At 34.5% G+C, this 13,476-nt stretch overlaps 1 protein-coding gene across 2 annotated transcripts in view; it reads left to right on the top strand.

Moving 5' to 3' along the window:
- The window catches only part of LOC130902473 (oxysterol-binding protein-related protein 9), a 54,497-nt gene extending 41,176 nt beyond the window's left edge, over positions 1–13,321 (top strand). Inside the window, exons 8-14 of one of the 2 annotated variants that reach the window (XM_057814651.1) lie at positions 1,167–1,284; positions 5,211–5,344; positions 6,599–6,788; positions 7,703–7,962; positions 9,410–9,804; positions 11,259–11,486; positions 12,849–13,321. In XM_057814651.1, coding sequence (XP_057670634.1) covers positions 1,167–1,284; positions 5,211–5,344; positions 6,599–6,788; positions 7,703–7,962; positions 9,410–9,804; positions 11,259–11,486; positions 12,849–12,935 — 1,412 coding nt within the window. In that variant the 3' untranslated portion in view covers positions 12,936–13,321. Of the gene's footprint in view, positions 1–1,166; positions 1,285–5,207; positions 5,345–6,598; positions 6,789–7,702; positions 7,963–9,409; positions 9,805–11,258; positions 11,487–12,848 lie in introns of both variants that reach the window. The other variant, XM_057814650.1, reaches the window with a different exon arrangement.
- Positions 13,322–13,476: the final 155 nt, after the last annotated feature.

Genomic DNA, 13,476 nt, shown 5'->3' with positions numbered 1-13,476 from the left:
ACTCATAATTACACTGTCTGATATGAGCGTTTCGATAACCACGTCTTCAGAGACTGAGGATAAACTTCCCTATGAACGTAGAAGAAATAATGTAAATTTTAGAGAATTCAATGTAAACATAGCTCGACCATTCAAAAAGGAGACACCGTGTGACCACACTATTTCTATCAAGCCACTAGAGTCACAATAACCTGATCTCGAACTTCTGTAGGCGGTAGTGTTCGGGAAAGAAGTGCGATTACTCTTGATTCTCCATATTGCTCTATAGCTTTAGACTCTATGTTGGTACCAGGAGGTACACGGTTGATTATTGATGATGTTAACATTCTCAAGACTGCTGGTTAACGACTTTTTCATGACTTTGGCAATGGCTGGAACTGAAGCAATCGAACGGTATTTATTGGCAACCGTCTTTTTCTTTTTTTGGTATGGGTTGAACCCGTGCAATTTTCCGATCTGCAGGGAAGAGTTTGTATAGCAGTTGCCCAGTTCCACAATTCTTCAATACGAACGGTAGTATTCTATCTGGATCAGTCGCTTCATTGGTGTTTAAGAAGTTTTGCCACATTTTGGTGTCGAGATTCTATTTCTGGCAAGCTCGGTGGTAGTTTTACCCGCAAATGAATGAGAACCAAGAAGTCCGCCTCCTCTTTTGCGGTCACTGCTATTGTTCCATCTTCTCCGGTCAACGGTGGAATTTTTGACTTGGCTGGCCGCTTTTTTTACGGATCAGAAAGACCTCAATACATTTAGGCAACTGAGAAGTTTGGTTTTCACTCTTTGATCCAAGCATCCATGGTTTTTGGTAAAGCCTTTGAAGGAATAAGTCATGTAGGCTTCCATACCTGCCAAAATTACTTCCGAAATCTCGTTTGAACACTCTGAAGGGTCGTTGGAATTGAAGCTAACATTCCAAGGAAACATAAAAAGGAAATCGTTTAGATGCTTTCTTTTGGTCAAACTTTAAGTGGTCTTGCTGTGATCAGTTTGTGATTTGATATTACGAGATTGATGTTTGTGATCAACACTACTAGAGAACATCGCAACTTCTAATATTCAGTATCTAAATTTCCTATATAATCTTAAATCCAATGACTGATTTTCGAAGTTACGAAGTTTTCGTTATTTCGTTATTTCTTTATAAAGGCATGAATTTTTTTTGGTAGATAACGCAACGTCGTTAATGGTACCTGATATGTCGTATTCGAGTTCCGAAGGAGAAGACGACTTTTACGATGCTAATGATTCGCCGTTTTCCTCTGGTAGCCAACTTCCTTCACCATCGTAAGTAATAATTTCAAATTCACTTGAATTTAGGTGCCGATCGATATCAAAAAAGACAAAAGTGTTCAGCGTTTTTTGTTAATAATTTTTTAGTTAAAGTTAAAGTTAAAGACATGAATTTTAGTAATTGGAAATTTAATTGAATTGCAAAATTATTAATAAGACAACATGACGTAACCCGTTTTGTATATTTTCCCAATATAGAAGTTATTAAAATTTTATGCTCTTGAAAGTTTTGGATAGTTTTGGACGCCCTCCGGTATTGATGGTCTTTAACCTTTCGCAATCACGACAACGCATGCTACATCGACGCCGACGCATAAACGGCTATGATATCTCTATGCTATGTTGCCAATGTTCGTCGGAAGGTTACGAAATCGATTACTAAAATTTTCTCATTCGGATCCTAAGAATATTCAAGACTTTTTTTAGTCAGAATAATTTTCTGACCTCGCGCTAGTTATGGTCGTTTTCAGGTTAGGAAATGGTCAGTCATATTTATACCATCGTTATTATTTTGATGAATGAGTGGGATTTTCTTTGGAGAACAAAATGCAGTTTTGAAACATCTTGGATGTACAATAACATCGTTACTCACATGAATAACCAGCAGTAGCTAACTATATAATCAAATAGTTATGAATTTTTAGATTAGTACTGAAAAGTCCATAAAACATACTTAACGTGTTCAATGCACTAATTTACTTTACATCCACAAGATTGTTCTTAACGTGTTTAATGCACTAATTTACTTTACATCCACAAGATTATGCTTAACGTGTTTCGTGCACTAATTTACTTTAAATCAACAATATGGTACTTAACATGTTTCGTGCACTAATTTACTTTACATCCACAAGATGGTACTTAACGTGTTTCGTGCACTAATTTACTTTACATCCACAAGATTATGCTTAACGTGTTTCGTGCACTAATTTACTTTACATCCTCAAGATTATGCTTAACGTGTTTCGTGCACTTATTACTTTACATCCTCAAAAGGGTACTTAACGCGTTTAGTGCACCAATTTACTTAGTGCAACATCAAAATTTTAGTTTGAAATTAGGGTTAATTCAAAATTTGCGTTAGATTTGATTTTTGCTACTTGCTAATAAGCGTCAAGAATAACAAATCATGGTCGTTTTGAAATTAAGTTAGGTTAGAGAAAAAATGTTTAATTTCATCTTTAAATTCGACTAATAGTGGAAAAATAGTAAATATTCTTTAGCCAACGTTAATAAATCCGGATAGTATGTATACTAGACTGGGCAAAAAAACTATACGAATTTTTCTAACGATACTGTGAAAATATCATTCATGATGATAAAAAGAAATTTTCGTAAAAGTTTGAGTCTTTTATAATAATATTAAGGGATGAATCGTTTCGACTATTGATTTTTTAACATTAATCGCATTTTTTACTCAAAACTCGTCAATTATCAATCTAAAAAATTTTAGCGATGCGTATTCTTATAGGAAATTAGATTTTCTAAAAAAAGCTTTAATAGTGAATTAATGTATAAAAAGCCGTTTCCTTGTAATCCTATAATAAACATTAATTTTTCTATTCTATTTTGCGTTTAGTAAAATTTTGTTATCGTATATACTGACCAGTCAGGCAACGTGGCTTAATATTTGTTTGGCAGCCATCAGTAGTAAAAGTTTTCAAAGAATTTGTAAACATGCAACAAACTGGTCATCGTTATGTGATACAATACAATTTTAAAGGCATTAGCCCAACCAATATAAAAGCTGAACTAGATTCTACTCTGGGTGAGACTGTTCCGTCGTTATCAACAGTAAAATATTGTGTAGCAGGGTGAAACTGAGCCCACCATTTCAGAATTGTAAAGGGAGAACCGGCTCCAAAGAAGATATGAGCCCTTCATCTGCAGACAAGATCATGGCGTGGGTTTTTTGGGATACGCGTGAAATAATTTTCATTGACTATCTTGAAAAGAGAAAGTTATTGCAATATTTGAAGATATCAATCAAAAATGGCCGTTTTTGGCTAAGAAGAAGAAAGTTTCATCAAGAAAAAGCACCAACTCAGACATCTACTATTGCAATGCCCACAATTGATGAATTGAAGTTTGAATTGCTACCTCATTTTCTGTTCTCAGACTTGAAAAATGGCTTGTTATTCGAATATTTTCCAAGAATGAGAAACTTGATGATTATTATTATGAAAACAATATCGAACTTATTGAACATCGCCGGGAAAAGTGTATGGTTAGGTTCATTGGGCCAAATAATTCTGATACCATCCTCGTATGCACCAAGATAGTGAAGACATTACACCTAATTCCTTGGAGCTCAATCAATAATAATTATTCTTCACCATTTTGGTGTATAATACACTATTAACTATTTCATAAAAAAATGCTATTAATCAATGTAGTGAAAGTTTCGTTTTATAAATTTCGGCAACATTGCCAGACACGGCGCCGACTAAAACGTTCAAGTAGAGTGGCGTTTGAACCCCTAATGTCTGGAAAATAGCGTATTCACGTGTAAATTACGTAATGTTTGCCGATTGAGCTCTTCCCAGAACGTATGTTGATAGACTTATACCGTACCTGTTACCAATTATTTTTTATATAGTTCTTGAAATATTTTAAATAGAGTGGATGTGTATTGTTAGTATTATCAACCGAGTTTGTTTACTTGTGTATAAAATGATGCGATTATGGAATAGCAGACTAAATTTTAGAAGACGCAGGTATATAGACACAATAATTTAGTTTGTTTATTGTAGGTATGACAAGTTTATTTTTAAACTTGCAAGTCTATATAATCATTAATAATTAAATGATAAATACACTTTTCGCTAAACTGGAATGAGTGTGTACTGTCTTTAAATTCTACATCAACTGAAACAAAATTATTTTTTATATTTGGTTAGTATTAATCGCAGTATGACAATTAAAAAAAAATACGTTCGTGGTCAAAATTTTTAGTTATTTTTTTTGGTAGTTATTTTTTTGGTAAAAAAAATATAAAACTTCGGTTTTTAGTTCCATTAAAATGCCTGCTTAAATCAGCCACGATTTTATTATATTATTTCAAGATTAGCTGTTTTAAATCTTCTTCTGACTGTCCAGCCACTCCTCGCGTTTCTTTGAACTCTTGTTGGACTTAAACACTAATTAGGGTCCGATTTCTCAGTCATGTGCTGACAATGAATCGGAATTTACCAGCAGACCAGCAGACTGACTTATGTTCAACGTACTGACCACTCTTAATTGAAATGTTTGCCCAAACCAGCCACGTTTTTTGATATGGAACACTACGCAAATCTTTATCTAGGTCTTTCGTAGACTAGTCCTCTTCCATCACTACTATGCAGGCACACTCTGATTTCGTCTACGAGAGAATGAAGCCCCATTGTTTATCCAATTAATGTAATCTCTGGCAAATCGTAGATGGCTGCTCAGCATGCTGAGGTCAATTGCTTTTTTTTGCTTGCTTTTTTGGCTCAAGATTAGCTGCCTTGAGTCTTCTTCTGAATGTCCAGTCACTCGCAGCCACTCCTCGCGTTTCTCAGAGCTCTTGTTGGACTTGAACACTAGCGAGGGTCTCATTTCTCAACCATGTGCTGATAATGATTCGGTTCATGTGATGAGCTCCTTTCGCTTACCATATCAACGGTCGTAACAATAAGCGGTGTTAATATAAAAACTTAAAATTATAACAGGAAAAACCGCACTCCTTTGGAACGTCCTACCACCGAATATAACGAAAGCATGTTTTATTTATTTCAAATTTTAAAACCACCCTTTATCGTTATAATAAATTTGAATTTATATTTATGAGCCTTTCACGGCAGTATGGCAAATGACGTCATCGCAGAATAATCAATATTAATTATGACAATGACAGTAGCAAATCGTGTTTGTATTTGCGCATTTTTATTTTTCAGTAGTATAAGGTCATTTGATAATGACACCCAAATTCCAGTTCCTGTTAACAAATCATCTATTGATTCAATCGCTAATAACATCAGACAAGATAGTATTAGATCCAGATCAACAAATTTCGAGGATCTAGATTACGATGGTAAGTAAACAATAATAAGTTTCCTGTTTTTTATAATTGCAAACATCGAAAACTGATAAGATGCTCTGTCAATTTCCATATAAACAATAATAGAATGTCATCAATAATATACAGTGAAATTTGGTTGAGTGAGACATCAAAGGATCAACAAATTGGCTTCACTCATAGACGTATTCCACTTAACAAAGATTTCAAATATCAAGTTGTTGTATCTACAGTTATAGTGGCATTCCTGATTCTAATCAAGCAATCATTAATTCTGTCACTGTAATTATTATTCGTTTGAAATATAAGCGTCATCATCCCTAGAAAAGATCTCACATCATCAACGTTCCTGGGGCGAGGCATATCGGCCACAGCTTTGGTTATGGTCAGGGGTTAAGCTAGAATTTCTGGAATAATTGGTAATATTCATTCTGAACACACTATTTATTTTTAGCACTACGCCAACACGTCTGACTCGCGTTTTAATAACCAAGTCATCGTCTTCAGAGACTGAAGGAATCAGTTTCTGAAGAAGATAACTTGGTTATCGAAACGATGTATCAAACGGTGTAGTTGTGGTGTGAACAGTGTATCCAGTCAGGGGACTTAGTATTTTATTATGTTCAACTATATTCCCAAGAAATGAAACACGAGTTTGGAAGACAGCACATTTGTTCTTGTTCAGGTGCAAATCAGATTTTGCTGGGCCGTTTGATGGTAACTATTTTCGATTTTATATGCAAATTCCAAATGGCTGGAGGTGAGGATACTGGAAGATGCCCCGAGCTCTGATTCTATCAAATTACTGGATGACTTATCTTTGTGTTTGGATACTCTAATATTATTGTTTCGGATAATGCAACGATATTTGTAAGCTTCGAGTTCCAATCCTACTGTACTTTCGCAAAAACCTATCGCACAGAGACCAATGTCTTGGAAGAATTAAAAGTCCAAACGATTAAGCAAAAGTTGAAAGGAATGTCTGAAGAAAAAATTGTCACTGGCTGAGAAGGTCTAGGAAGGAAATTACGGACCGAACTGGATGCTATTTTTCCGCCAAAGAAATCAAATCCTCATATTAACATAATATTGAATTAAAATAATGGGTTTTGTCGGTTTTTGCGGTAATCAATAAATTATTTTTGAAACTTGAACAGTTACGTAAAATTTTTACATAACTACTTTCCATAACTGATATATGAAGGTTTCGTAATATCAAGAAGTGATCACATTTGATAGAGGGATTAGATAAACTCTTTTTTTTTTCAGCATTGTATGAAGAAAACGACGAAAATAGCTTAGAATTGGAAAGCCATGGATCCGTTATTCGACATCTCCTTTCACAAGTGAAGATAGGAATGGATCTTACTAAAGTAGTCCTACCGACGTTTATATTAGAAAGACGATCATTACTGGAGATGTACGCTGATTATTTTGCTCATCCTGATATGTTTCTTAAGTGAGTTTTGTTACATAACATAATAAGTTGAAACAGCGCTCACCATATCGAATTAGTTCGTAATTAATTTTCATCCATTGCAGTTTATTTGAAAATTTGAATTTATACACTAAATACTAAACTATTCACTAAATTATCCACTAAGATTTACTCTTCGCTAACATATATAAATATAATTTATTTAAATTCACCGGTTACTTTTCACTATTCCGATCTTTTCACTATGACTTGAAGTATTTATTGAGTTTTTTGCTAAGGAACAAGTTGACGATCATCCGGATTTTAAAATGTGAACAAACAAAAATGCTTTGATATAACAATAGCTATAACATACATAAATTATAAAAACAATATAAATAAATTGCGGCCGTTTATAAGAAAAACTAATGTTGTAAGTCCTTCTGGAAATTACCCGCCTCATCCGGTTTTATTAACATAATTGGAACAGTACCGGCTTCACTATTTACGTCAGCAGACGAGTTCGGAACATTAATATGAATCAGAATAGAAAAATTTTTAAAATATTCGTCTTTAATTTTCTAGTCTTTTTCAATCATTATTTTCATATTTCATTCAATAATTAATATGTGCATCACTTTAAACGTCTTGTCTGTCTGACAAATTTTATTAGCTTGGTTTTTATAGAATTTTTCATGATCTAAGAAAGTTACTAGCAGTTATTATATGAGATGCAATAGAATAGACCGTACCCTCATATTTATACCCGACCCTAAAAAGGTCTGATTATGTATGGTACCAACGCCTATGTCTGTGTTATTTCATTTCGAGCCATGAAATACTGTGTATTATAAAGTTTTAACATGTCTACCGTTTTTTAATTCAAACTGCAATATTCCTCAATAATTTAACCTTTAGAGTAATAGAGTTTATTTTTTATTCCAAACCACTTCTAGTATTCCGAATATCAAAGATCCCAGGGATCGTATGGTACAAGTAGTCCGGTGGTATTTATCATCGTATCATGCTGGAAGAAAAAGTACCGTAGCAAAAAAACCTTATAATCCAATTTTGGGAGAAGTATTTCGATGCCATTGGGACGTCCCCAATGTAGATAACGGCTCGGATGACAGTTTAGTTGACGACGGACCTATACCTTGGTGCAAGAAATCCCAACTCACATTCGTTGCCGAACAAGTATCCCACCATCCACCTAGTAAGTAGTAATTAAAAAAAATTTCCACGTAGTACTTTTATTCTGTTGTTTTTAACGTTTCCATGTGATTTTATTCGTTATATCAAGATACAAAAAGTAGTACCCCACGAACTATGACCATGTTGGCAGAGGTTACAGTACATCCCAGGGTTCCTAAAGTGCCTTTTTCATTTTAGGTCCCTTTTTTGCAAATTAGTCCCTAATTCCTTAATTTTTTCTGGTGTCCAACAAGACCTCAGAGAAACGCGATGACTGGCTGTGAATTGCTGAACAGTCCAAATAAGACTTAAGGTAGCTAACCTTGAGTCAAAAATTCCAGCTACTGGTCCCAAATTAACCTAAGCTCACCGAGCAGCCCATTTAAGATTTGCCAGAGAGTATAACATCATAATATAATAAGTTATAAAGATTCTATAGCGACGAGTGTTCAGTGCCTTGAACATGAGATTACTAAGTTACATCTAAGACGCGGTTTCGGAAGAAAAAGATGCACATTGGAGAAATGATCGAATCATTATCAGCACATGGCTGAGAAATGAGAACCTCGCTGGTGTTCAAGTCCAACAAGAGCTCAGAGGAACGTGAGAAGTGACTGTGAGTGGCTGGACAGTCAGAATAAGACTTAAGACAACTAAGATTGAGCCAAATAGGCCCCAAATTAACCTCAGCTCATCGACCAGCCCATCTACGATTTGCTAGAGAGTACGTTAATTGGACGAAAAATGAGACTTCATTCTCTTCTTAGAGTGTGCCTGCATTGTAGCGATAGAAGAGGACGAGTATGTAGAAGACCTGGATAAAAATTCGCCAAGTGTTGCAAGAAAGAAAACAAAGCTTTTTGGAGGAATTTCTTAGATGGTTTGGTCAGGCATATCATGAAAGCAAAAATTGAGTTGGTGTTTATTGAAACTGGCGTTGGACCTAACCGATACGTAGGAGAAATTTCAGGGGATCACATAGTTCCTTACGTCAGCTTTATCGACGAAAACTTTATCCTAATGTAATTTATCTTGTTCAGCTCCTCCCGATCTTCCTTTCTTTCTGTTTTATAAATCTTCCTTATTAATATCTTTTCTTCAATTCGTAGCCAAACCATCTCGGTAGTCGTTGTGATGTTAATCCTCGTTGTGTCGTACTTGATTTTTTCTCTTAGAAATATTTTAAGACCGAGCAGTAATAGAATAAGTTGCGTGCAGTTTTTTGCATATTGTGTTGCTTCATCAGTGATTCTCACTAACAGTCTGTTCACAATCGCTTTAGACATCGAATTCAGTACCTACTGTGTTAAAATATCTTTTGGAATGTCAACTTTTTGACACTATACTCATGTCGAGAAAGTTATCCTTTCAAACTTCTACACGTCCTTATTCAGCTTTAGGAAAAAAATTTAGGATGTTGTACGCTTTGTATATGTATAATTGATTAATAAAATAATATATTTTTTCAGTTTCTGCATTTTATGCCGAACATTACAACAAACGCATCAGCTTCAATGCTCACGTTTACACGAAATCCAAATTTCTTGGTCTGTCGATATGCGTCTACAACATTGGACAAGGTATTGTTAACGTCATAGACTACGACGAAGAATATATCTTAACATTCCCGAACGGATATGGTAGATCGATATTAACTGTACCTTGGGTTGAACTGGGAGGTACCGTTACCATAAGTTGTCCAAAAACCGGTTATAATTGTAATATCGAATTTATAACAAAACCATTTTACGGTAATAAAAAAAATAAGATTACTGCTGATATTTACGGACCGGATGAGAAGAAGCCATTTTTGACGGTATCCGGAGAATGGAGTGGCGTCATGGACTACAAGTGGACTGACAGAGTAAGTCAAATTACATTCCTATACTCCTATCCTATACTTTTCCTCATCGGTCTCCACTGATTTCTTCTGAATTCTACTCCATAGGTTGCGACCCTGAACAATTATTCTACCTCTCAAATATTCTTCAAAACTACAACCAACCATTGTTTCTTTAGCCTTCTCCTCCTTCTTGTACCTCCCTCTCCCTGTTCAATGACCTTTTTTGCAGATCAATTTCCCGGCATCCAACTATCTTACTCCTTGGGCTTTTATGTATCTGGTTATTGATGGGTATTTATACAAATCCTTCAGTTCTTTTTTAGTTCTTCTTCATAGCCCTTCACTTGTTTTCATTAACCCTCAACACCTTCCTCTCCCAACTAGTTTTATTTCTTCAGCCTTTGTTAAAACCCATTTTTCACTTCAATATATGAGGGCTTTATCATACTAGCGGATTGCGAGCGTCTTTAAAGCGGAGCGAGTGCGCAACGAATTCGCTGCGAATAGCAGTATGGACGCCATTTTGCACTGTGTACCTATTTAATGTTAAACATATACCTTATAGTAATTACGAGCCTCCCTTCAGGTGTCACTCATAATCTTTTGTATCAGATGTTTGCATCAGATGCAAAAACTCAAAATGTAGGTCTTGACATTGGCAGTAATTTTTTTTGGATTATTTATTATTCGTTTGCAAAACAACACAAAGTAGTCGCTCTCTTCCATTCGATACTCTTCTGCCAGGTATTCGAATCCACAAGCTTTTTAATCTTATATTTTTTGACCTATTTCTACCAATCACATTCCGTCTTAACACCATATACTTTTTTTCCTCTTGGTTTTACTTTTGATCCAAAACTTTTTGCAGCCACTTCAATCTTACCGAATGCTGTTAACATTTCTTTCTATGCTGTGTAAAATATTTGATATCCTTGTTTTAATCCCTTTTCAATCCTAAATTGTTGTCATAGTTATCTAATGTCTTCCTGACTAGCTTAACAATTTGTTTTGGGAATCCTAGTAGATTAAGGACAACATACATTTTATTTTTATCTACCATGTCGTAAGCCTGCCTAAAAGCTTTTATCCAACGGTGAATATCTGATCCGTTGTTCTTCCATCTTTCTTGAAACCTCCTTGGTATTCTTCCAATATCCTTTCTTGGTACTCGTTGATTATGTTTTTCACAACTCTACCCAAAACGATATCTCTTCATTCTTGAGTATTATTCCATCTCTCAGCCATTTGTTCTTTATTGCAAAATTCTTTTCTGTTTATATGAATTTTCTTTAAATTGCTACAATATTGTTGTTCTATTTCCATTACTTTTGTCACCTTGATGTTCTAGACTTTTATAATAAGGGCAACTTTGTATCACTTAACTATATGATTAGCAGATGGTTCCCGCACAAGAAGTCGTATCTCTGTCTGGGTTACATTAGCGCAATGTTGCCTAATATAATGTTCTATTTCAGGAGACTGAAGAACACGTAGACGTAAACCAATTGAGTATAATAAAAAAATTAGTACGACCAATAAACATGCAAGAAGATAACGAATCGCGTAAATTGTGGAAAGAAGTAACTGCCGGTTTGAAATTCAACGAGATTGACAGAGCTACAGCTGCTAAGCAATCGTTGGAGCAAAAACAGAGAGACGAAGCGAGGGAAAGGAAGGAAAGCGGACAGGAATGGCAAACTAGGGTAATTTCATGTCTTGTTTAAATTCATGTTCAAGTAGGGTTGGGTATAAGGGACCCTTATAAATGAGAAAAATATAAACGGTCATGTATGAATAATTCTTCTCTGTTGTTTGTTTTATTGGTATTGTTCGTTGGCTTTACCATCACCTTATGAAATGGTAGGGTATTATAACTGTAATAAACAAGGGCTATGTTGATCATTCCATTGCTTTTAGAAATACCATTGAGGAAAAAATTCTTCCAACCTCAACAACTCAATAGATTTTAAACCGTCATCATCCAATATTCTACTTTTTCACATACAAAATAAAACATTCCTTTCAACACTCACATCATAAATAACTATTTCTTCAATTTTGTTTTTATACAAAGTGCGTTTTTGAAATGTCTTCAGATCATTAGGAAATTACTTAGGCTGGTTATTTTTCCTACCTCAAAGCATTTAAATCACCAAGGAACAGTGGTCAAAACAACACTAAGCGTTGCTGTGGAACCGTTTCACCTTTCAAGTAACTTTGTAGCATCGTTTTCGAACCCATTTTGAAATTAATCGTAACCAGCTAGTGCCTAGTGCAAATTCAATAAAGTTGAAGGTTAAAAATTTTGTGAAAATCGGTAAAACAACGAGCAAAAGAGGTGGTAGAACGAGATCCGTTCGAACTCCTTAGAATGTTGCTGTGGGAAGAAGCGCGTCGGTAGAGTGCCGCACTGGGAATTTCAGACAGATCTGTCTGAAGGATTTGGAGGTCAGATTATCACCCTCAGAATTTTGTGTAAGTGGTTCAGGCATTGAATGAAAATGATTTTACTGTTTTTGGGCATGTATAAAATATGTTCACAACTTCTCAATGAGTGATGAGTCACATTTTCATCGTTCGAGATTTACGAACAAACAAACAGATACACAATTCCTCAGCGCAAGCTTCATGACGATATGGACAATTTCAGAAACGCATTAACGCCATCCTACCGGTGTTATTTTTCAACTTTGTGTGTATGTTTTTAATACACAATAAGATTATAATAATAAAATTTTTTAAAATTCATACTTTTATTGAACACAGCCATTTTAAAAATGCAGGATTGATGCACTTTAATACATATATTAGTTAATTGAGAATTGTGGTATAAAATTTTATAGTTTAAATAACAACTTTAAAAACAACATCGGACGTGAAGATACATTTTATTGAATTTACAGTTTGAAATTGAAATCGTTTCGATCCGTTACGAAAGACGTTAAATTTTTATAAAATATATTTTTTCAGAATCTGATGAAATTAATATTTGAATCAGTTTTTTTCACGTTCATAATTGTAATAACCCATTATTTATTTACTTTTAATATTTCTTTTGCTTTCAGTTATTCTACAAATCTGGAGAAGAATCATACACATATATAAAGCCTTTAAAACAGAGGATATCATCTGGCCAATCAACGAACACTTGAGAATACGACACAACTCGTATTTGTTACGAATAATATTGTGCTTTTTCTAAACTTTCCTGACAGAAAAACTACTTTCGCCTGAGTTATTATTGTTAGTGAACTGTGATACATATTATATGCATGAAAGATGTATTTTTTAAATAAATCGCTTGGGTTGATCAGAGCGATTAAAAAATACACGAAACAGAGTTTTATGAGGTTTTTATACACTGAATCGGTGATTGATTTCATTATATTTTAGTTTAGTGGGAAAATGGGAAAATACAACGGTGTATCATAAATTGTTAATTCTATCCTCCAGAACATCGCATTTTCATCAATTAATCCTTAATATTTAAGAGTTTATTGTTTTTCTCTATTAATAAACATTTATAAAGTATTAATAAGCCTTTTTATACCCATCATATCCTGTCCTACAATGTTATGAATATAGTTCAATTTATAAACTTTTGCGCACGCGCTGTCGCCTACGTTGGCATGGTATAAACAATTTACGAAATGCGATTTATAAATACAAATGCGGATACGGAAGAAAAAGGTG

The sequence above is a fragment of the Diorhabda carinulata genome, chromosome X, assembly GCF_026250575.1.
Source record: "Diorhabda carinulata isolate Delta chromosome X, icDioCari1.1, whole genome shotgun sequence".
NCBI classification, from domain to species: domain Eukaryota; kingdom Metazoa; phylum Arthropoda; class Insecta; order Coleoptera; family Chrysomelidae; genus Diorhabda; species Diorhabda carinulata.
Note: the sequence above shows the minus strand (reverse complement) of the source record. Positions and strands in the feature narration are given on the sequence as shown.